Source organism: Tympanuchus pallidicinctus, unplaced genomic scaffold (assembly GCF_026119805.1).
Source record: "Tympanuchus pallidicinctus isolate F22 unplaced genomic scaffold, pur_lepc_1.0 scaffold8, whole genome shotgun sequence".
Classification (NCBI taxonomy): Eukaryota; Metazoa; Chordata; class Aves; order Galliformes; family Phasianidae; genus Tympanuchus; species Tympanuchus pallidicinctus.
In genome coordinates, this window is record NW_026294802.1 from 48,102,483 (window position 1) to 48,124,013 (window position 21,531).

At 44.8% G+C, this 21,531-nt stretch overlaps 1 protein-coding gene across 10 annotated transcripts in view; it reads left to right on the forward strand.

The window, feature by feature from the left end:
- The window catches only part of LOC128073142 (voltage-dependent N-type calcium channel subunit alpha-1B-like), a 260,445-nt gene that overhangs the window by 182,675 nt on the left and 56,239 nt on the right, over positions 1-21,531 (forward strand). For all 10 annotated transcript variants that reach the window (XM_052667614.1, XM_052667605.1, XM_052667604.1 and 7 more), the window contains 6 exons: positions 8,105-8,926; positions 10,199-10,413; positions 11,700-11,820; positions 15,358-15,487; positions 16,445-16,504; positions 17,465-17,571. In XM_052667614.1, coding sequence (XP_052523574.1) covers positions 8,105-8,926; positions 10,199-10,413; positions 11,700-11,820; positions 15,358-15,487; positions 16,445-16,504; positions 17,465-17,571 — 1,455 coding nt within the window. The remainder of the gene's footprint in view (positions 1-8,104; positions 8,927-10,198; positions 10,414-11,699; positions 11,821-15,357; positions 15,488-16,444; positions 16,505-17,464; positions 17,572-21,531) is intronic.

Consider the following 21,531-nt stretch of genomic DNA (forward strand, 5'->3'; position numbering starts at 1 on the left):
TTGATGTTCCACCAGTGTTTGCACTTAGGGTTCAATAGGAGAACAGGTGTCCACCATGAGTGCTCTCTTCAAATGAAAGAAAGCTGGAGGAGAGCCTGAAGGAAACTTCAGGAATTGGGGCCCAAGTGAGGCCAAACTCCTTTAGAAATTCATACTCCTGAGAGCATGGTTTCTACCTGTGCTCTCTGACCTTCCTGAGATATTGCAAAAACGAGGCACTCATTGAACTCCTATGCATCCGTGTCAGAGCAAACACAGTGGTAGACCTTCCATTCACTCCACGCACTTCCTAACAACCAAATCTTGCTGGCTTTGCTGTGAATCACGGGTGCTTTGACACCAGTGCAGGTTTGTAGAGTATACCATCGTTCCCTGCTGACTAATACGACAAAACTTGTCACCAGCTTGTCACCGACCCATCTTAGTGCCTTTGCTTTGGGTTGCACTGTTACCATTTGACGTTATCTTTCTTCTTTAATGCTTTTGGAGAGACAAGTAAGTGCAATTCACTTGTGGGTTTGTCCTTACGTGCACCAATAGCAGGGTTCAGCACGGCAAAGATGCAGTGAAGCAAAGGTTTTCCACCAGCTTCTCAACATCTGTTTTGTTCCCAGTCTCCTTGGGCATTCTGGGGGTCCTTGTCCACTGGTGGATCTCAGGCTCATTTCTTGCAATGCATTGCCTGGCTGCTGGGATTCCAGGCAAGCACAGCATTATGGGGGGAAAGTCTGCTGCCTTTTGGGTCTGTTACCCTGCCTTGCACTTGGTAGGAAGGAAGGCAAGAGGCGAAATGGAGAGCTTGGTTCAGGTAGTGATGAAGGAGAGGTGCTGCCCGATTGTCTTCCTTCTCGTTGCTTGGGTGCACTCCAGCTGAAGTTGAACCAAACCAATCCAAGGCCATGGTTGCAAATTACGAATGAAATCTGAAAGAATGGAGTTTTGTTCCTTTTGCAAACTTCCAGAGCAGTCACTTAAATTGTTCAAACAAACTGCAGGCGCTGGAATCCCCTTGGAAGGAGGATCTGCCCACATCCAGTGGCCATTGAGATCTGTTGCTGTCTTCCCAGTAGCAACAGAGACAGTGCAAATTAGGAGGAGGCATCCCTGGATCTTATGACTTGCATCCATTCTACGATGTTTGAATTTTTACTGCCAAAATGTGTAGGTGGGCCTCTGCTAGGGTGGATTTTCAGTTATATGCTGCCCAAAGACAGCTTTCTTTTGCCTGCACTTTTTTGTCTCATCCAGGCTGGCAAATGACTACAGCTTAAAATCATGTTTCTCTACACGTAAAGCCACTTTACCTCTTTTCAATCATGTGGAGAGAGCCTGATTTATAGGCAAATACAATTTGTGTTACCTGTAACAACAATGTGCGTTGTCTGGGCAGTAATCTGTAATTTCCTATGCCAAATGGGGCCATTTTGACAGATTAATTGAATGTGCATTTTTTTCTCTGTGGGTGTCCCCAGCATTTCCCTTGCATTTTCCCTGCAAAAACTCTTGCTTTGGCTCAATATCTGGACTCCATAATTGTGTGTGATGTGTAGAAGTACCAGCTGCTATTGAGTATCAGTAGAGCCTCCGTGAAGTGTGAAAGCATCCAGAGGTCTCATGTATTCAGTATAAATGTCCTTGTTAGGAATGTATTTTTTTTATTTTAAATTCAAATAGATAAACTCTTGCCAGGCACCAGCACCCCATGTCCCCGGCTGGAGGTTAGTATTGGTTCCAGATGCTCTAAGGTCAATCTGTTCTCTTACTGTAAGCATACTGATCAGGGAAGTGGTTGAAATTCTGTGCAAGATGAAAGTTGAGCAGTGGTCTCGTCGTTTAAAAAAGCTTTTAAAGGGTACAAAAAATGCCAGTTCTGTTTCTCTAGGTTGATACAGAGGCAGAGGATTCCTTCTGCCTTCAACATCAGTAAGAACCAAGATCTGGAAATCCATTCTTCCAAAAGAACAGAACTTATTCAAAACTCTTGAAATACAGGCGGGCATTTTTTTCTATATTCTTTCTTCAACTGTAAATGGGTAGGAAGTGACAGACAAACTACGAGAAGCAGTTCCTTAACAAGCAAACAAAAAAACCCAAGCAACCAAGAAGACCCAAAGTGAGTCACTTTCTGATCCTAATTCCAAGCCTTCATGCTTTAACATTCACGATTTAAGCGCTGCAAGTGGTATGAAGACCATTTTTTACTCACTGAAGGGTTTTTACTCACTCATTTGTACAGACATGCTCTGTTTCTTTAACTAAATCAGCACATGTATAAAATCCATACTGAAGTTAGCAGTTATCTATGTACATAGGCGATAATGCACAGCTGAGGGAGTGATTATGTTATGCTTTTCCAGCTCAATGTATTTGAGAGTTATGGGACACTGGGTTTACATATGAATCATCATTACATAACAGTGGGTGATGGAATCCCAAAAGGTGAATTTGAGGTTTCCTCTGTATTGCTATTGTTTGTTATTTGTTCCTAATAGGATTCAGAGATGTTAGTCATTGCTTGGTCATGAGAAATAGTGTGTTCTTCAGGCATTTTCTAGAGTGCTAAATGCAATGAGCGCTGGGGATTTTACTTCTTTCCAGAAGTGCTGAGTGTCTGCAGCTGCCAATGATTTCATTTTTTTTAAAGACCTTAATTTGATTTTCTTTGAGTAGCTCCTTCCCACACCAACCATAACAGCTTCCAGCAGGACAGCAGCAGAGAGGCGTGCAGAGGGAAATGAAAAAGGTTGACTGTCTTCCACCAGATAAATTTGTCACTTGTTGTCCGAGAACCCAAATCGTTCTTCATCCATATCAATTGCTTCTCTATATTCAATGTCTGGGTCACCTGCTTTCTTTCCATCATTATTACACAAAGCAGGGACTGTGACTTCATTCCCTGATGTGCTTTGTCTTGGTTTTTATCAGAAGGCTGGAGCTCACAGTGGGACTTTGGCTGTAGCAGTCTGTCTGCCTCTTTGACCAAGTAACAGCGACAGGACAAGAGGCATTGGTCTCAAGGGAGGTTCAGGTTGGATTCCAGGTAAAATTTCTTCTAAGAAAGAGTGGTGATGCATCAGAACAGGCTGCCAGGGAGGAGGGGAATCACCATCCCTGAGGTGTTGAATAAAGGCGAGATGCTGCTTTGGGTGGCATGGTCAGAGCAGTCACAGGCATGGGGCAGTGGTTGGACTGTGTGATCTTAATGATCTTTCTGTGGTTCTGTGATTATGGAACAGCTGTCAGAATGTACTCTAGAGAAGGAAATGTGCACATGCCAGAGGCCAAGGTGAAATAAAGTAGTAATCATGATTAAAAAATTAACAAATGTTCCAAGACTGGATTTTTTGAGAACTTAATGTCTGTCTATAGATTAAACATAGGTGTGCTTGTAGTAAAATCACCTCACAGTGGGTTAGCTTGTCATCAAATCAGAGTTTGTGGAAAGCTAAGTCTTATTTTGATACTGGAATTATTATGCAATGTACTTAAATACATATACACATATTTAAAAGCTCTTCCTATTAGAGAGATAGGAAGCAGCATGCAGGTTGGTGAGCTGTGGTGGAGTGAAATCATTCTGTCTTCCTTAGTAAAAGCAGCAAAACTTCTGCTGTGTGAATTCCAGAACACTTTGGCATGGATGGACCTTGCATCCCTGCAGATCTGTATGAAACCTGGTGATGATGGCAGTCTTTGTATACCGAGCAGCAGCGTATACTGGCTTCTGCTTCTCGTAGGAAATCATGCCCATGGACACCGCCTGGGAGCAGCAATGAAGCATGAGAGCTTTCCAAACTTTTGCTCAGGCCACATGCAAAATTTAGAGTTTCAGTCCAAAGGACATTAGGAGGAAATTTGTGAAAGAAACATATTTTCCTTCTGAGAAAATTTTATATATATATATATGTATACGTATATAAATCTAATATATAAAGCCAAAATCAAATTCAAGAGGAATATTGGAAGGGAGTGGGCAGCATTTCCCATTGCTATCCTTGATCATGGTGTTTCTGTGATCTGCACCATCACACGCGCTCAGTGAGAGCACAGTGCGTCTCCCAGGAGAGCCCAGGCAGGGAAATGTGGCTCATAAAGAAGAAAAAGTGCTAAAGCATCCAGGCTGCAGCTCCCGGGTCATGGGCAAAGCACAGTGAAGAGCCAGCAGTGAGCTCATCTGGAAGAAAATTGTTTTATCAAAGCAGAGATAAAGCTTTGTGCGTGCCCACCCTGGACCCATGTGCTGCCTTTGTATTTTCTGAGTGGAAAATTCAAACATGGAGAATGCTGCTCCAAATGGATGCACAGGAAATCAGGTTTATTTTTGTTATTGCTGTTCTTGAAAGGTTTTTTTATATCCCATTTTCTATTGATACTCTATTTTAACAAGAAATTCCCTCCTACTTGTAATGAGAACATACTCTTTCCTACCCACAATCTAATACCTGGGTATTTTTAACATCAAATTATTATGTTTGCAGTCAGATTTCATTCATTATTTACTGCAGCAAAATTGTGAGGATTGCATTTCGGTGGCTGATTAAACCAGCAGTGCTGGGATGCAAAGTGCCATTAACTGCAGCACTGTTTTAAAAGGTTACAACAACAAAATCTTTGGTCATTACGGAATGGCTAAGATTAGAAGGTGGCTAAAAGTATGCTTTCCTTTCCTGAGTGGTCTGTACAGTGGCTGGCAGCTTTTTTATTTGAACCCATATTAGTCAACAGTTCGTTAATATCAATTATAGAAAAATGTGATGGTTTTCTTTCTAGCTATAGGATTTGCTTGTCTGCTGGCTGCTTAATCCAAGGGACACTGATGGGACTTCGCAGAGCAGCATGTTAGCAGAAATAACGACCTACGGTGTTTTGAGCCCGGAGGACTCGAACACTGAGTGTGTTGCTGGTCCCCCATTAAGGAGCACAGCACATTCTGTAGACAGAAAATAAGAATGAGGAGTGATTGTAGAGAAAGTGCATTAGCATTGACCTTTGTGTCGCGTCAGTGCATCGGAGGTGCTCAGTGCAATCTTCTTTTTGCCCCCGCTTGGTTTTTCCATCTCTGTGCAGATGTGTGTGCACAGGCGGCCGTAGGGCACTGCTGTGTTGTAAGGTGACATTCCTGCCGTGCCACAGAAAGTTCAAAAGCTCTCCTTGGAGAGGAAGTGCAGCAGAGCAACAGGAGAGGAGAAGCGGCCGCACACGGCCGTGCTCAGTTGCTGTGGGAACATAGAGGAAGCAAAAGCCCGATAAATGGAATTGGACAAGCAGGCAGCACGTTCCCTCCAGTTGCTGCTGCTTTCGCTCTGAAAAACCCTAAATGCTGTCCCCAGAGGGACCGACCTGCTCGGTTCCTTCGCTCCCATTTCCTGCAGCAGCTTTATGCGTGCTGTCACTTGCTCCAGATGTTCTCGACTGGGTTGAATGCAGTAATGAGCTTGCAGGCAGGCTGTGCGTTTTCCTGATTTCTGTTTTACTGCACTTTATAAATGTTCTGATTTTTTTTTTCTTTTTTTTTTTCTTTTTTTTTCTGATGAGTTTTCATGTGGAAAAGAGAAAGGACGCAGTCATTCTGAGCCTCCTGGTCTGGGACTTAGCGACCAATGCCAGCGGGTGGCTGCATGGTGCTGTCAGTTGGCAATCACTGCCACTATTGGGTCAATGCTAAAGGTGTATCTCACTTCTAGGTGCTGTGAAATTTGAGTCTGTGACGCTGGTGTCTGTTGTAAAGAAGAAATTTCAGCAAAATAGGCTTAGTTAATGTGTGCCTTGCTGGATTCCAGGTTCTTACTGGTGTGTGCACCCAGCTCACCAAGTCAAGCACAACTGGACCCTTAGTACCACAGAGGTAGTTGTGAGGCTGATTTCTGTTCTTGGAGTACGTGAAACAATGAAAAGGCCCCTCCTGAAGCGAGACTCTTTGTCACAGCAGCCCATTCCTCCACTTTGAGGTAAATGACCCCAACCTTCATGGGAGGGTTCTGAAATCCTCTGTGAATATGTAATTCTGCATCCCACCCCAGCATGGTGCCCACCTGTGGAGCAGGAGGCTGTGCCGTGCTCCATTTAGAGAGAGATGGAGGACCTCAATCAGCATAAAGGCACTTTACCAACTCTAATGTGTTTTTCCTATTTATCCCTTTGGTGTTGGCAGCTTTCTCTGGATGTTCAAAGCACTAAGCAGAAGCTGGTCCTCACCCTGAGGACTTTCATTGTGAAGTGAGAAATGCGCCCTCAGAACAGTGCTGCAGAGCTCAGACATGCATGTGCATAGAGCCAAGCTGCCTTGTTTCCCTGTGTGCTGTCCCGGAGTGAGGAGGTTTACTTTCATTGCTTATAGTTTGGCAATGCTGTATCTGCAGCACTGCAGAGCAAGGCATCCATCCATTCACCCATCCATCCCAGAAGATGTGCAGGGACAACTGTGCCAAGCAGCTCCATCTCTGATGGTGCAAGGCTGCAAGTGTGGAGCACTTCTTCCCATAGGAAATATTCTATGGAGCAGCAGGGAAGCGGTCAGAGGAGGCTTTACTAATTCCCTCTGAAACCAAGTAGATGGGTGATAGTAGCTGAACCTTTCCCAGCACTGAACCCTAACGAATTACTGGGTTGCTGCCAGCTGTCCACCTCATGCACCAGGGGTCAGTAGGGCAGCCTGGGGTGCTGTGCCCCATGAGCCCTCTGCGTGATACGTGGGATTCAGTTGGGATCTGAGCTATGTGCCCTGCATTGACACTTAGGGCCGTGGTTTTTGCCACTTGTTCTACTCTTGTGATGTCAATTGGGTACTCAGCTGGTGGGAAACTTGCCCTGGATGTGCCCTCTGGGAACAGCGAGGCTTAGATTTGTAGTTTTGGTGATAAGCTGTGCTCACCCTGATTTCTGGGTTAAGATTGCTTTGCACCTGCCTGCGTGCCCTTCTCCCATCTGCAGCGAACATTTAAGTCGCGTTTTTTTGCCTCTTTTAGCAGAGCCAGGCAGCAGCACCCACAGAGAAGAACCAAACCCCAAACCCAGCGGAGCATTTGAGACGCAAAGCCGTTCTGACAGCTCCCACTGTGCTCCGTGAGCCCATCTGAACGCTGCCTCCCCGGGGGCTGAGCGTGGCGACAGATCCTGACACTCTGAATCAGCACAGACACGCACAAAATCTGCTTTCTGCTATTGTCAGGGGAGCCCGGAGTGTATATAAGGATGTCTGCTGCCCTATTTCTGCAGCCTTGTGGGGTGTGTGTTAAGTGGTTGGGGTTCGTGAGCACTGTGCAGCCCCTCCGGCCACTGAACCCAGGCTGATGCGTAGCAAATGGAAACATCAGCATGGTGGAGAGCAGCGTGGTGGAAGGGAAATGTTTTTTCCTCTCTGTGTTAAAAGTTGTTTCGTTTAGAAGGAAAAAGGTGCCAACTTCAAGCCAGATCTGGAATTCCTCCATGGAAGCTAGTGGATTTACTTTGATTTTATGGGAAAGCAGAATGTGATTTGCAGTGTTTAGGATGAAAGGCAAATCTTCTCTTCCTGCATTGGCTGAGAATGTGACATTCACATGGGGTGGACAGAAACCAGGCGCTGTGCTGGAAAATCAAAGAAGTAAGGCAATGTTAGCAGCGGTATTCCGGTTGTAGCAGAGAACAGGACAGAAAGGAGCAAGTGCTGCAGGGAATAAAAGTGTTCTCATCATGTCTGCATCTGTGTGTGGCTCTCTCAGTCCCTGGGGTCAGAAAGGTGCAGGGATTTTGGGAGAAGCCCTGTGAGCTGCTTCACAGCTGCAGTTGTGCTGTACAATTTTGGTGGGCAGGATTTATAATCCTTCAGATTATGCCTGAGGCTTTCAAGGGGGATCATCACCTTTTAGAAACCAAGAGAACTCCTTTCCTCGGGGCCTGTTTCAAAGTGCCTGAAGCGTGTGGGGACAAACTAACGCTGATGATCCCGCTGGCTTTCCCTGCTCATGTTCTCTCTCCATTCCTATAATTTCTTTGGCTTAACTGTCTGATCCCCCCTATCAGCTGAAATTCCTTTTTTCTTTTTTTTTTTGTTTTTGGTGCTTGCTTTGTAGGGAATTAATACAAGAAGCTGAATGCTAACTTGTCTCCTTCCTCCTCTTGTTAGCAAGCAGCAGAACTCCTCCAAATCCAAGTCGGTTTGGGAGCAGCGAACCAGCCAGATTCGGATGCACAATTTCCGAGCCAGCTGTGAGGCTCTGTACAATGAACTGGACCCTGAGGAGCGGGTGCGCTACGCCACGACCCTACACATCCGCCCAGACATGAAGACCCACTTGGATCGGCCACTGGTGGTGGAGCCAAGAGGTGAAGGGAGGAACAACATCAGCAAGCTGAGCCCTGTGGATATGCAGGAGGTGGAGCAGATCAAGGTCAGCTCTACTGATGGAGCAGAAGCTCCTCGGAAGCATCACCGGCATCGGGATAAGGAGAAACTGGGAGAGCAAGAGAAAGGTGATGTGACCAAAGATGAAAATGGGGAATCTGGCATCAACAATAAGGAGGAGAGGCACAGGCAGCACAGAAGCCGCAGCAAGGAAGTGGAAGGGGGCAGCAAGGAAGGGAAAGGTGAGCGCATCAGGGGCCTGGAAGGAGGGAAGAGGCACCATCGCCGGGGGTCGGTGGAAGAAGGCGCTGAAAAGGAGCACCGGAGGCACCGCACGCACCGGCACTCTGCAGAACGGCAAGGCAAGGAGGGCAATGGGACCATCAATGGGGCCAGGAGCGAGCGGAGAACCCGGCACCGTGGAGGGTCGAGGTCTGGGAACCGGGAAGGAGAGCCCGGCTCCAAGGGTGAGAACGGAGAGGAGCCTCACAGACGGCACCGGTTCAGAAGCAGGGCGTTGTCGACGTACGATTCGGTGGAGAAGGAGAACAGGGAGAAGGAAGGGGAGACTGCTGAGAAGGAGCACCAGAATCATCAGTCCAAGTAAGTGTGCGACTGGAAGTGCTCCTGTGCCAGCTCAGGGCTGTGGGACCCCAAATGCCTGCTTCAAATCAGCTTATTTCCCCTCCATGTGGCATTCCTGCCTTTCCTGCTGCACTCGCGCCAGTTACCACTATAATCTGCAGTGCCATTTTCCATAAATCAGCTGTGGTCTGATTGGAATTAAGTCATTAAGGTTGGAAAAGATCAATAAGATCAAGTCCAACCATCAGTCCGTCATAGACAGAGGCTCACAAAGGTGGTTTTCATCCATGCTTGCCCATAGAGCGCTTCAGGTTTCAGGAACGAATTATCCTTGGTGTCAGTACCAACAGATATACCAGGACATGACACAGAGCAGAGAGTTTCACAGCCTTTGAAGGAAACTGGTGTTTGAGTAACACACCTTTATGGGACATTCAGTCCTCCAGGTTTTCTCCTCTTCATTGTTGAGCCTATGGGCTGCATCACCAGTTGCTGCAGCACTTGGCTGCTAGCAAAATGGGTTCTTCCATTAAGAACAATGATGTATCCCATTCTGTTTAATTTTTATGTAAGTCAAGTGAGAAAAATAGTATTGGTGAGGCATTTAGAGTAGTTAATAAAGAAGGACAGATTGCCTTTTCAGCTTTATTAATTTGATGGAGAAGAAATTGCACTGGGATTCCTTAGAATAGAGTTCATGTCACCGTGGAGAGCTGTGAGTGGCACTGAGATAATCATTTTCCTGTCTATATTATCTTCCTTTCAGATGGGTTTCAAAACACTTTGCATAGTGTTTCATTTGATCATGTGCTCACTGAAATATAGTCACTGCTGCGGAGGAAAAGCTGCAGAAGCCATTTATGACAACGTTACAGAGTGGTTTAGGACTGGAAAAGAGAATCACCACATTTAAATAAGGCCTCGGGAGAACATTAAGCAGCAGAATGTCAGAATTGATTCAGAAAGCAGCTGATGCTGGAGAGCTAATGTCACTGCTGCATGCAAGTGCCATGTGTCCTTACTCAGGGAACACGGTTATGAATCTCGTTAATTAGAATAAAGTTGCTTTCACTGGCGTGGTTTCTCTTAATGCTGTATTTGGATGTCGCTTCAGGTCTCAGAGGAAAAGATCGCACCTTGTGCTTCCAGGAGGTTTTCCTGCAGCCTGTGAATTTTCTGCAAAGGACTTCTATGTAGAGAACAGTCTAGGAAAATCTAGCAGGAGCTGCAGCATATGTTCTATGAATCTTTGTCAGAGCGTATTTAATAACATCCGCTCTTCTGCCTTAGGGAGAATCAGTGTGAGATTGAGGCCAGTGGGAGTGTGAGCATCCCGGTGCACACCCTTCCCAGCACCTATCTGCAGAAAGTGCCGGAGCAGCCAGAAGATGCTGACAACCAGAAGAACGTGACACGCATGATTCAGCCGCCTCTGGACAAAACCACCACTGTGAACATCCCTGTCACCATCACTGCCCCGCCAGGAGAAACCACCGTCATTCCCAGTGAGTGCTTTGTCCCCCTGCCACTTGTCATTATTCTTATCCAGAGCCATAGGTCTATAGGGGCGGGTTTACGCTGTTTTGCAGACAGACCCCATATCCAGACACACGCTGAGCAGCTTGTGGCTCATCCCAAGCTGTGCAGGCATGGCATGGAGAAGTCCCAAGAGCTGAGGCTCTGCGTGCTTTGCCATTGTCAGCCACACGGGACTTAACCTGTCATCTTTTCTTCTTTTTTTTCCCAACTGGTGATTTTACCTTATTGCAATACTGAGTTCCCATCAATCAAAGTTTATCAGACTCTTTCCTTCCTGGCCATTTCCTGTGTATCTAGCTTGAGATACAGCAAGGGATTGATGGAACGTGTCACTCACACACAGCGAAATGTCATTTTGTTGCAAAATAAAAGGGAATAAAAAACCCTTCTTCTAAGGCATGATAAGTGAGTGAGGGTTTTGGATACCAGCTCCTGTGAATTAATAGAGAAGTGAATCTCTCTGTCTGAGAAAAGCATTTGCGGTCTGAAATGTCTTCCAGTTCCTATATTGAACATTATTTTAAGTAAATAATCTTACAAACCCACTGCAAGTAAACTTATAATGGAAATTATAGAACGTATTTCCAACCTTTTGGGACTGAGATTCAGAATGATCTTCTGAAATGGAGTTGTGTAAGTTAAAAGCCTGATGTGAGGTGGAACATGACACTTTTGTACATGGGGAGCGATGCCAAAACGGCTGTGCACGATGCAGACGTGAAACCTGCTGATCCAAGAAGTCCTTTCCAGCCCTTAGCACAAATAGTATTAAAGCTCATCTATGAATTTGTTCTTTCATGTTCTGCAAAGCCAATCCTGCTACTCATCTGTGGGAAAAGGTTGAGAATCATGAGGTTGGTGGGACTCGTTGCCTTTTTTTCTTTCCAAAGATCCCCAGCTCATCTCTCCATAGTGGCTTATGATGTTTGGGATGGGCTCTCCATCCCCACTTTGGCAGCTCTTGTACAAATAAATGCAAGGTTTCTTTGTCTGCTCTGGGCATCTTCATTTCCTGCCCATTTCTGCTGTATTGCTCACCAGTACAGCGGTTAAGAAATATAATTGCAGTACTGTAGTAAATAGCGGTGATAATAATCAAATGATTGTTCATCACATTTAATCAACATATTCAAAGCTGTTTTCTATCCCAGCTGCATTGTTTGCATATCCAGCTGTTGCAGGCAGCCTGCTCTGTGCAGAGGGGAGATGCATTTTTAACTCTGATTTCTGTTTCCTTTAATTCCTGTTTCAGTGAACAACGTTGAGTTTGAAAGTAAAGCGGAAGAGAAGAAGGACGTTGATGACTTGACAAAAAATGGGCCTAAACCAATCTTGCCTTACAGTTCCATGTTCATCCTAAGTCCTACGAACCCGTAAGTCCCTTGGCTCTTAAATGGTGCTCGTGGGTTACATGTACTTCAAGGATGGGTGTTCAGACAAACATCATTAGCTCAATCTTCATCTCTGCCTATCAAAAGCACTGGAAAATCAAAAGCTCGTGGCGGCTGCAAACCAGATACTGCTGTTCAGCTCAGCTTCATTAGGAGAATCAATTGCCAGTAAAGGGAAACGATGATGGTTTAGGCAGACCCTTCTTAACTGTGGGCAGTTATTTGTTCAGCTGTAGATCACTGCAGGAAATGTGGCTGCCAGTGATGAGGGCGATGGGTAGCACTGGGAGGAGACATTTCCAGGAGGCGCAGGCAGGAGGTGGTTGTGATGGCAGCAGATCCTTGAAGGATCGTCTGCTGGAATTTGTATTTTTTTTCTATTATTCCATTACTCCCACATCACCGAAAACTTTGAATCGGAAATGCACGATTATTTATTTATTTATTTCCATTTTCTAAGTCTGAGAGTACAGCTTGTGGGATCTGCTGGGATTACAGCATTTCTTCTGCTTCAGGCATCTCTGCCTCACGGGGAGCTTTGTACGCAAAGGCTGTAAATAGAGAATGTGTCGCTTTGAAGGGCTGCAGGACTAGACAAGTGCAGCGGGGGTTGTAATAATTGTAGCATAAAGGCCTATGAGTCACTTAAAGCAGTCACTTAGGGCAACAGAGGGTGTTTGAAACTTCTGCCAACCCAGATATCTGTCAGGAGCAGATGTGACTGCTTCTCTCTGGCCCGGGTAGACGTGTTGCATATCTTAGTTGCTGTTCTCTGAGGTTGTCCTCTGCGTGTTCAGGTTCCAGAAGTAGGCTTGGCCCCTTCCTAGGGCAAGCTGATTAAAGGAAACAGTGGTTGACTCTCTACTGTCCTGATGAGACATCCTGAATGCCTGTGTAGTCAGTGGAACAAGGAGGGTCCGCTCCATGTGCTCATCTTTGACATCAGAAATGCATCTGTGGTAGAAGCTGTGGTCTGGCAGGCTGAATCTCTCCTTTAAATGCAAGTACCCACAAAGTAATTCAGCCTACACCACTGCCCAAGGAGGCTGTGGATGCCCCATCCCTGCAGGCATTCAAGGCCAGGCTGGATGTGGCTCTGGGCAGCCTGGGCTGCTGGTTGGTGACCTGCACACAGCAGGGGGTTGGAACTGGATGAGCATTGTGCTCCTTTGCAACCCAGGCCTGTGATTCACTGCCTGCTCCAGGGTCATACACTCTGCTTGTGCAGCTGTATCAGTGGGGAAGACTGGAGACTCTCAATGCCAGGTGTAAGAGAGGGAAAATGACTCGAACTGCTGCTAATCTAATCTCCGAAGGAAATGAACTGAAGACAAGAGCCCCTTCTGTGTGAGATCCGTGAAAGAGACGGTTGTTCTTTCTGGTTTTCTCCAGCCACCTGCCAATGAACCTCAGAAATCTTCAGGATAACTGAGCTGAAAGTGCAGAAGGCTTTCCCTTATCAGAATGCTGCGATCATGCTGTACTATTTCAAATAATTTCCTTTGAATTTGTCTAAAATGCTGCTAATAGGAGGGAGAGCATTAGCTGGGGTGCGCTCATAGTGCAGCAGAAAATGCAGCTGTCTGAGACAGGCTTGAATTTGAATGGAGATTGGACCCTGTCTGGTTGGGTAAGGAAGCAGTATTTCCCTGTTATTTGGGAACTTGGGTCTTTTTTGTTGTGACATGACCACCAAAAATGAGTGTTAGCTACAAAAGTGTTGCTAAAGTTAGCAACCTCTACCTCCTGAGAGCAGGAGGTGGGCATCCCCAGGTCAAGAAAGGTCTGAGCTGAGCAGCAGACTGTGCTGACAAAAAAAAAAACAGAAAAATTTTGTCATTTGCTGCATGCTATTGCCTTTTCTCACCTCGTCCTGAGCCTTGTGTTCCAGAGTTCAGTGGTGCTGGAGTTTTCTTGTTTATATCTCTTGCTCTCCACACCAGAAGTTCTACAAAAAGACCATTAAAAAAAAAAAAAGTTGCCTGGAAGAGAGGTGTTATAACACAGGACCCAAAAGAAATAGCAAGACGAAGTCCCAGCTCCACGAATGCCAGCAATTTGTTTCTCTTTCTCTGGGCAAGATGCAAACCCAACTGGATGCCCCTAAATGTGGTGGCTGCTGATTAGTTCTCTGGAGAGGTCTCTCTGCTTTCTGGCTTGGGAAGATTTTCACCCCATCTCTTTCTAACTAGCTCCCTTCCAAACCCCATGGGGGATACATGACCCAGGTCCTGCCAGAAAGGGCGTTTGGGAAACGTTAATGAGATGCATCACTTCCCAAGTGCCACCCACCCTTTTCAAACACACATGCATTATGGTGGTTCCTCCAGCACCACTGGAGGTTTACTCATACTTCTGCTTTCTCATCAGTTGTTATGAATGATGAAGATCTAAAAATAAAGATGTTATTTCTGTGATGAATTGAATTTGATACATGAATTGCAATTACAGGCAGTCGTTGAAAATGATGTTTTTCGTTTGTATGGATTCATAGAGAACATAGATGATAACCCTCTACTGTCAAGGAATAGAGTAAGGAGTTCAGGAAACCACAACATTTTCCTTCGTGTTGCTTCATATGAAATCTGAACCCTTGATATTTGTAATTCTTTTTCATTCTGCACCCATTAGTAATCCAGAGAAAAGGAAGATGTAAGTCGATGCGAAAAGCAAAATCTGACTCTTTGGATGTTTGGTTAGAGAAAATGCAATACAGTAACTGAATTACATCTTCCATAACAAGGTTGTTGGTTAGTTGCATGCATGATTTGATTCTTGACAGAACTGAAGACCTTTGTTCAATGGATTTATGTAGAGTTCTCTGCATTTGCTGTGAAGTGTTTGTGAAGTGTTTGTAAATTAGCTGAAATATAGGAATAGTTTTCCTTTGCTTAGAAAACGAAGCATTTGTTACTTTTCTTGGACACCATTTATGAACCAGAATATTAAACTTATCAAATATATTATGTTTAAGTATTTGTCCAACGTATAAGGAATGGCTCAGAATAAAGTGCAGGAAGAGGTGCTGTGCAAAAGAGAGCTTCTGAGAACGAACAGTCACAGTTACAGTGCCAGATTCAGCTGAGGGTCTCGAAGTACCTAAAACATGTCAATTTCAAAGGGATTATTTGATATTAGAAGGATTTTGAAACTAGTTTTGAACTCACAGGACTTCTTTCTGTCAGTTCAAAGTGAATAGGTTTGAAGGGCGTGTAATTTGTCTTTCAGGCATTCAGACTTGATTTCTTTCTTCTGATAGTGCTCTTGTGATAGATGCACATCACTGCTTTGCAAGAAGGAGCAGTACAGAGATGTTAAATGCTTTATCATAAATCTCACCGCAGAACTGTTGCAAGCTTGAGATTAAAGCTGTTAATCCTGGTTTGTATTTTGTTATCGTTGTTGTGATAAGAATCCTAAAGATGTCCTTCTTGTTGAACGCTGTCCTTCTGCCACCGTGCTGTACTTACTGCTGGGGGGCACCTGCAGCATTCCTCCACGTGCTTCTGTCGTTCGCAGGATCCGGCGTCTGTTCCACTACATCGTCAACCTGCGCTACTTCGAGATGGTCATCCTCATCGTCATTGCCCTCAGCAGCATTGCCCTGGCAGCAGAAGACCCCGTCCAAGCAGAATCGCCGAGGAACGATGTGAGTACTGGCCAGTGTGGCCAGAATAAAGCTGTGTTTCTTCTCCTGGCAGTTATACGCGTGCAGGTTCCCATCTCCAAAGGAGCAGAATCTGAGGAAGCAAAAAAGTGGTATGAAAGCGGTTTGTTGCCTTGGCATAATGAGTAGAACCAGTAGGAAATTATTTATGCGTGGGTATGAAGCCAAACTCAGAAGGTTCATCTTCTGAGAAGTGGGAGTGTGACCCCAACCAGTGCAGCATTGCAGCAGAGAGCGGGGTCCCCCAGCACACCCACAGCAGAACAGGGGCACAGAGGTGGTCACAGCCTGCTATGTGGGCACCAGTGAGCATGCAGGGCTGGGGGTTCACAGGTTGCAAGATGCAGTCGCCTGATTTTAGAATCTTTGACGTAGTTATCTGTGGTATGCAGCTGGCCTCCTGCCTTTGAGTCTTGTCAGTATCATCTTTTTCCAACGAGGATCAAGGAATCCCTATAGAGGTAATGAGCTGAAGTATCTACAAGCAATCTTTCTTCCACATCCTTAATAACTGTGCAATGAGCTTTAACAAAAGGGTTTTTATCACTCTCTTATGCTCCCAATGTCTTTAATAGTGTTATCATCAGTTACAGCAGAAAAACCCAGACCGCTGCACAGATGCTGGCAAACAAGCTTTTCAGGAAAGGATGTTCAAATATTTTGATTTGTAATATCCATTTTGCCTTATTAAACGTGCTGGGTATGCAGGTGCACTGAAGCAACCCATGGGCACGCACTCTGTGGGCTGGCAAGGACTGGGAAAAAATACTGAAGGCTGAAACGGGATGATTTAAGTTTCTGTTCAAAGTGTCCAACCTCCATGAAGAGGGTGTTTATCCCTCAGCGCTGTGCCTAGTAGACCATGGCTAAAAGAGACCTTTTACACTTTGCTCACACGCAGATCGTTTCAGCGTACACTTATTTCTCTTTCCAATTCAGGCTCTGAAGTACTTGGATTATATATTTACGGGTGTCTTTACCTTCGAGATGGTGATCAAGGTAAGAGTCTTTCCACACAAACGTTCACCTCGCCTATCAGATTCACACTCTTCTATTTCTGGGAACCTGCAGGGAGAGGGTGGAGTGCAGCAGAGCTTGCTGGGGGTGTTGGTGATGAAAAGCTTTAAATCAGGAGCAGCATTCAGAAGTAGCCAATACGTAACAGATGCTTCTCTGTAGCCGCCTTCCTCATTCTTTTCAGTCTCACATTTCACAGAGGAAAATAAAGATATCTTTAGTAGCTGTGGTTGTGTAAGAGGCTGAGAAAGGTGGGTGCACGATGCAGAAATGTCTGTGCGTGGCTCAGGACTCAGCAGCTGATGAACCTCACTGAGACACGTCTGCTTCTTCCATTTTCTTTTGATGCTGATCAGGAATATCTGTAGCAGCTGATGCTTGGTTTATCGAGTTTCACGTTGAGCATTTAAATTAGAAGATCCTTAGCAGCATTTAAGGAAGAATCAGGCTCATGCAGAAGCAAGTAAGGCTGCACAGTGAGCAGCATCCTTTAGTAAGTGATCCAGAGTGGGAGTTTTCTTTGCTGCATTTGGCTGTGGGTCTTCTCATCCCCTCTTTGTATTTCATTATAACCTCCTATTCCCAGCATTAATTCCTACTAAGCTGGTAGGACTGAGGTAGTATAAAATTAAACTATTATCACACACAGATGTCTGTTCATATAAATTAATGTGCATCTATGAAAAGAATTTATACAACAGTTAGTGTGGTTTTCTGGCATGCATTTGGTTATAGTTATTGGCTTCAAATTTGGCTGTGACAGAGCTCTTTGTGTGCTTATAGAGATACACAGCATGACTCAATATCTCAACATTGCCCAGCTGGTGCCAAACCTAGAAGGGTTTGTGAAGGGTTGTTGGTCGAGGTTCCTCTGTGCCTCATTAACTTTAATTTGATACTTGTTTTGCTGAAACTCATTCTTGGGATGTGTTTTCTCCTAAGATGATTGACCTGGGGCTGTTACTCCACCCTGGCTCCTATTTCCGTGACCTGTGGAACATCTTGGACTTCATTGTGGTCAGTGGGGCCTTGGTGGCATTTGCCTTCTCGTAAGTACATTCTTCTTATCACCCAGGTTTCTAAGGGAATAAACTGCAGGCGAGGCAGGAGAGTGGTGCATGGCCAGCTCAGGTGCAGTGTTTGTGAATCAGTTCCTCAGAAAAATGTCCGGTTTTTGCTCTTCATCATCTTACAGCTGGGTGGAAAAAGATCTACATTTGATCTCTTGGAAATGCTCCCAGCCTTGGAGTGAGTTTATTTGCTGTTCCTTCAAAGGTTGTGAGCCAAGACATTGGGGACCTTCTGGCCACCTTCTTTTCAAGCAAGCGTCACAACGCTTTGTGGCAGTCTTCTCTCTTCAGGCAATTGTTTTAAAAATTGTCATTGCAATGAAAAAATAGTTGATGAACGGAGCTGAGAGCTCAGTGAACTTCTTACAGAACATTATTCCTAGAGTTATGGATACTTATGATTCACATTTATGATTCATATACCTTGGTATTTCTGCCCTCCTCTCTCGTTCAGCGTATTTGTATTTCCAGAGAGTTTCCTTTTACTGCTAATAGCTCCCTCTATTTATGACATTAAATAAGGTTCCGTGTGCTTCTTTAGTGTCATAAAGAGTTTTATGCAACAAACACAGATAATTTGTTTTTATAAAATGAAAATTAGCTCTTAGTTGGAACATTTTTTTTCTCAGAACAGACCATAGGAAGAGCCATGCAGGTTCCTCAGAATTTGGGGAGCTCACAGTTGGATGGCAGAAGGAAATTTACCCCCCTGTATTTCTGGGACACAGAGTCACTGCGGTGCAGAAATTTTTCTGAGAAGTTCTGTGCTTGACCAGCAAGTAGGCTTTGAAAATTGGCCAGTATAATTTTCTGCTAAATTAGACTTGAATAATTACAGTGAACGATTAGCAGCCCATGTCCAAAATCCACTCACCTGTTTGTTGACACGATGATTAGTGAAGATGAAGAAATTAGCAGTGTTTTACTTGCTAATGAGAAAACCCATTCACCTTTGTCAGGCAACTGTGGAAGCGTGTCTTGCTTCCTTCAGGCTGATGGTAATTTTTGGGCAGATGGCCATATCTGCTGCTCCTCTGACATGCTTATGTGTTGCTACCAGCATAAAAGGATACTGGGATCTTTCTGGTAATGTTGGTCTGGAATATTTCCCAGGAGGTTTTCATTTTCTGAAGTGTCAAGATCCCCTTCGCATGAGAGCTGTGACATCTGTGTTTTAGATCATTGTTCTTCATAGTGAATGCTGGATAAAAAAAGTGTCTACAGTGATTGGACTCATGCAAGCAGTAGATGAACAGGACATGGAATTTCTGGAATGATTTGTGAACCAGTTGAGGAACAGCATTTCTCCGTTACCAAGTAGAATGTATTAAAGACAGAACAGAAAAAGCAGACCTAAAGTCACGTGCACAAATTCTTCAATCCTAAGCTGGTATTTGAGAGCAATATTTTCAATAGAGATACTGGGGTTTGGCTTTCTGTGCCCAATCCTGTGCTACATAATTATTTTGATCTGGGAAAAAGTTTTGCCCAGTACAAGTATGTTGAGAGGGGGCTGCCATCTCATCCCTTGTTAGAGACTTTGCCACTGTTGATTATCACTCATCTCCTCTCAAAAAAAAAAGATTTTTCTGTTTTAAGGTAAGCTGTTTTGAGATATAAAGGCTGAAGAGAGAAATAAATGTTAAATAATATTAGTCACAGGTACGTAGGTTGCTCTGAAAGTAATGCCTCCTACCTGTTCTTATGGAAACTACAACAGTACCAAGAGCACGATAACACTGTTTGATATAACAAATTCTCAGCTATGAAACCCTGTTTTTCAACATGTTCACCATTAACTACACATTTACACCAGCAATGAACAATGTCAGTGAACAATCTGTGCCAGCAGAGGTGACGCCCTGTTTCACAGTTGCTATGATGGAATCATTCCAAGGAAAACGTTGCCCGTGTGATCCATCTTTCATCAGCCCAAAGAGATGGAAGTCAGAAGGCACCAAATCAGTGGACGTGGTGGGACAGTCCTGCAAAGATTGACAGTGTGCTGCATGGTCTTCAAACTGGTATGGGGCCTGGTGTTATCGTGTTGCAAGAGGAAGGCTGTCTTCTTCTCTGGCCTGACCCTGGAAGTTTGAGCCTTCAGCTTAGTCAGCATTGCAATGTAATGGACAGAGGTGATGGTTTGTCTGCGTTCCAGAAAATCCTGAAGAATCACACCTTCCCTATCCCAAAAGACAGCACACATCACTTCACCTTCTGAGGGCTGTGCCTTGAGTTTTTCCTTCAGTGCTGAATTCATGTTGCAGCTCCACGATTGCAGTTTTGCCTGCAGTAGTGATGACATCATGTCTTGTCACTGGTAATCGTGTGATGCAGGAAACAGTCAACCTTCAACCTTACACCAGTTCAATAGGACCTGACAAGCTTGCATGAAGTGTTATTTCTGTTCCTACATGAGCATTTGTGGGACCCATCTGGCACAGACTTTGTAACGTTCCAGCGCTGTCACCACCATTTCCAGTGCATTGGAGCTGATATTCTATACACAGTTACCTGCTGATTCGATCTGCTGATTCGCACAGATGAGCTGATCCAAGTGTTCTTCCTTTTGCGGAGTGAGGGCCGTGCATGGCTATCTGGAACGTGGCTCATCTCCATGCTGAAACACACCACCCTCCTCTCACTGTGCTGACCCCTGCAGTTTGGTCTTTGTAAACATTCCGCAAGTCTTGACGAATGTCAACCAGTGTCAATTTTTTCTGCATGGAGGAATTCAGTTTCTCCCCTTTGCTTCATACGCGCTTCCATGTCGGACACCGTTCTGTCACACTGCTGCTCTGCTGCCATCAGTTGCACAGCCACAAAAAGCCATGGAATGTTGGTGAGATGTTTCAACCTCTACTGCTGTACCACTAACGTCTGCCTACGACGTCGTGGGACAATGTAATAAAACAGGAGGCGTTACTTTCAGAGCACCCCTCATACTGGCATGCATAGCATGCATACCCAGTTCTGTGTTTCACTGAGATTTTCCCTTTTTCCATTAGGAATTCAAACATTATAGACAGACTGGGGGAGGGGCAGTGGGTAAATTCTTCTGAGCCGTAAGAGCAAACATCAGGGTTTGCCTCTAAAATGTTTTCTCTTCAAAAAGATTTTATTTTGGACAAGTTATCCATTAGAATGAATAATTTTTTATCCTTCCGAGTCCTTTTGTGCTCAGGTTTCCCATTGCTCACATTGGACCATGAATATCTAACAACCCCTCATCGGCTTTTAAATAAATTAGTTGTACATCCCCTGACTGTGCTTCATAACAGCGTGCCCCAAGCTGTTTCTATTTTACATGCTCTTTGAGCAATCATTGAACAGGGATTTACAAAAGTGAATGCATAAAACCTGTCTGCCTATTTACTACCTTCCAGATTAAAGTGAGTCAAACCTATTTCTGAGGCTTGGAAAAATTTGAATTTCTTCTGTGATTTTTATTGTGATTGTAACTGCTGCTACGTGCCCATATTTCAGCTGGCAGGGAGAGTGCTGACATAGAACTGAGAGAACCCTTCTGCTATCTCTGCTCTCATCTGAAAGCAGGAAATCCAGTCATTCATGGGGAGATGGCTCGCTCTCTGCTCCTGCTGCCCAGTCATGAATACTAACAAGTATCAGACTGTTGAGATGAAGTTTGGATGGATAGCAAGCTCCTTAGCTCAACTGTGCTGTTTGGTTAAGCCAAACAGATGCAGTGACCCTGCTGAATTTTAGTAATCCTGAAAATGAGCTTCTGGGGAATGAGCTGGGTGATTTTCATTGTTTTGTTAGAGGGTTTTTGCAAATACCAGAGTCCTGTCACCCATCGCTGATGTCGCTGTAGAAATGTACTTAATGTAGCTCTTAGTAGTTTCTGTTTGTGATCTCCATTCAGATGGTGTGAGTTAATTTGTTCTTGACCCGGTGGGTGTCCAGTCAAGGTGATGT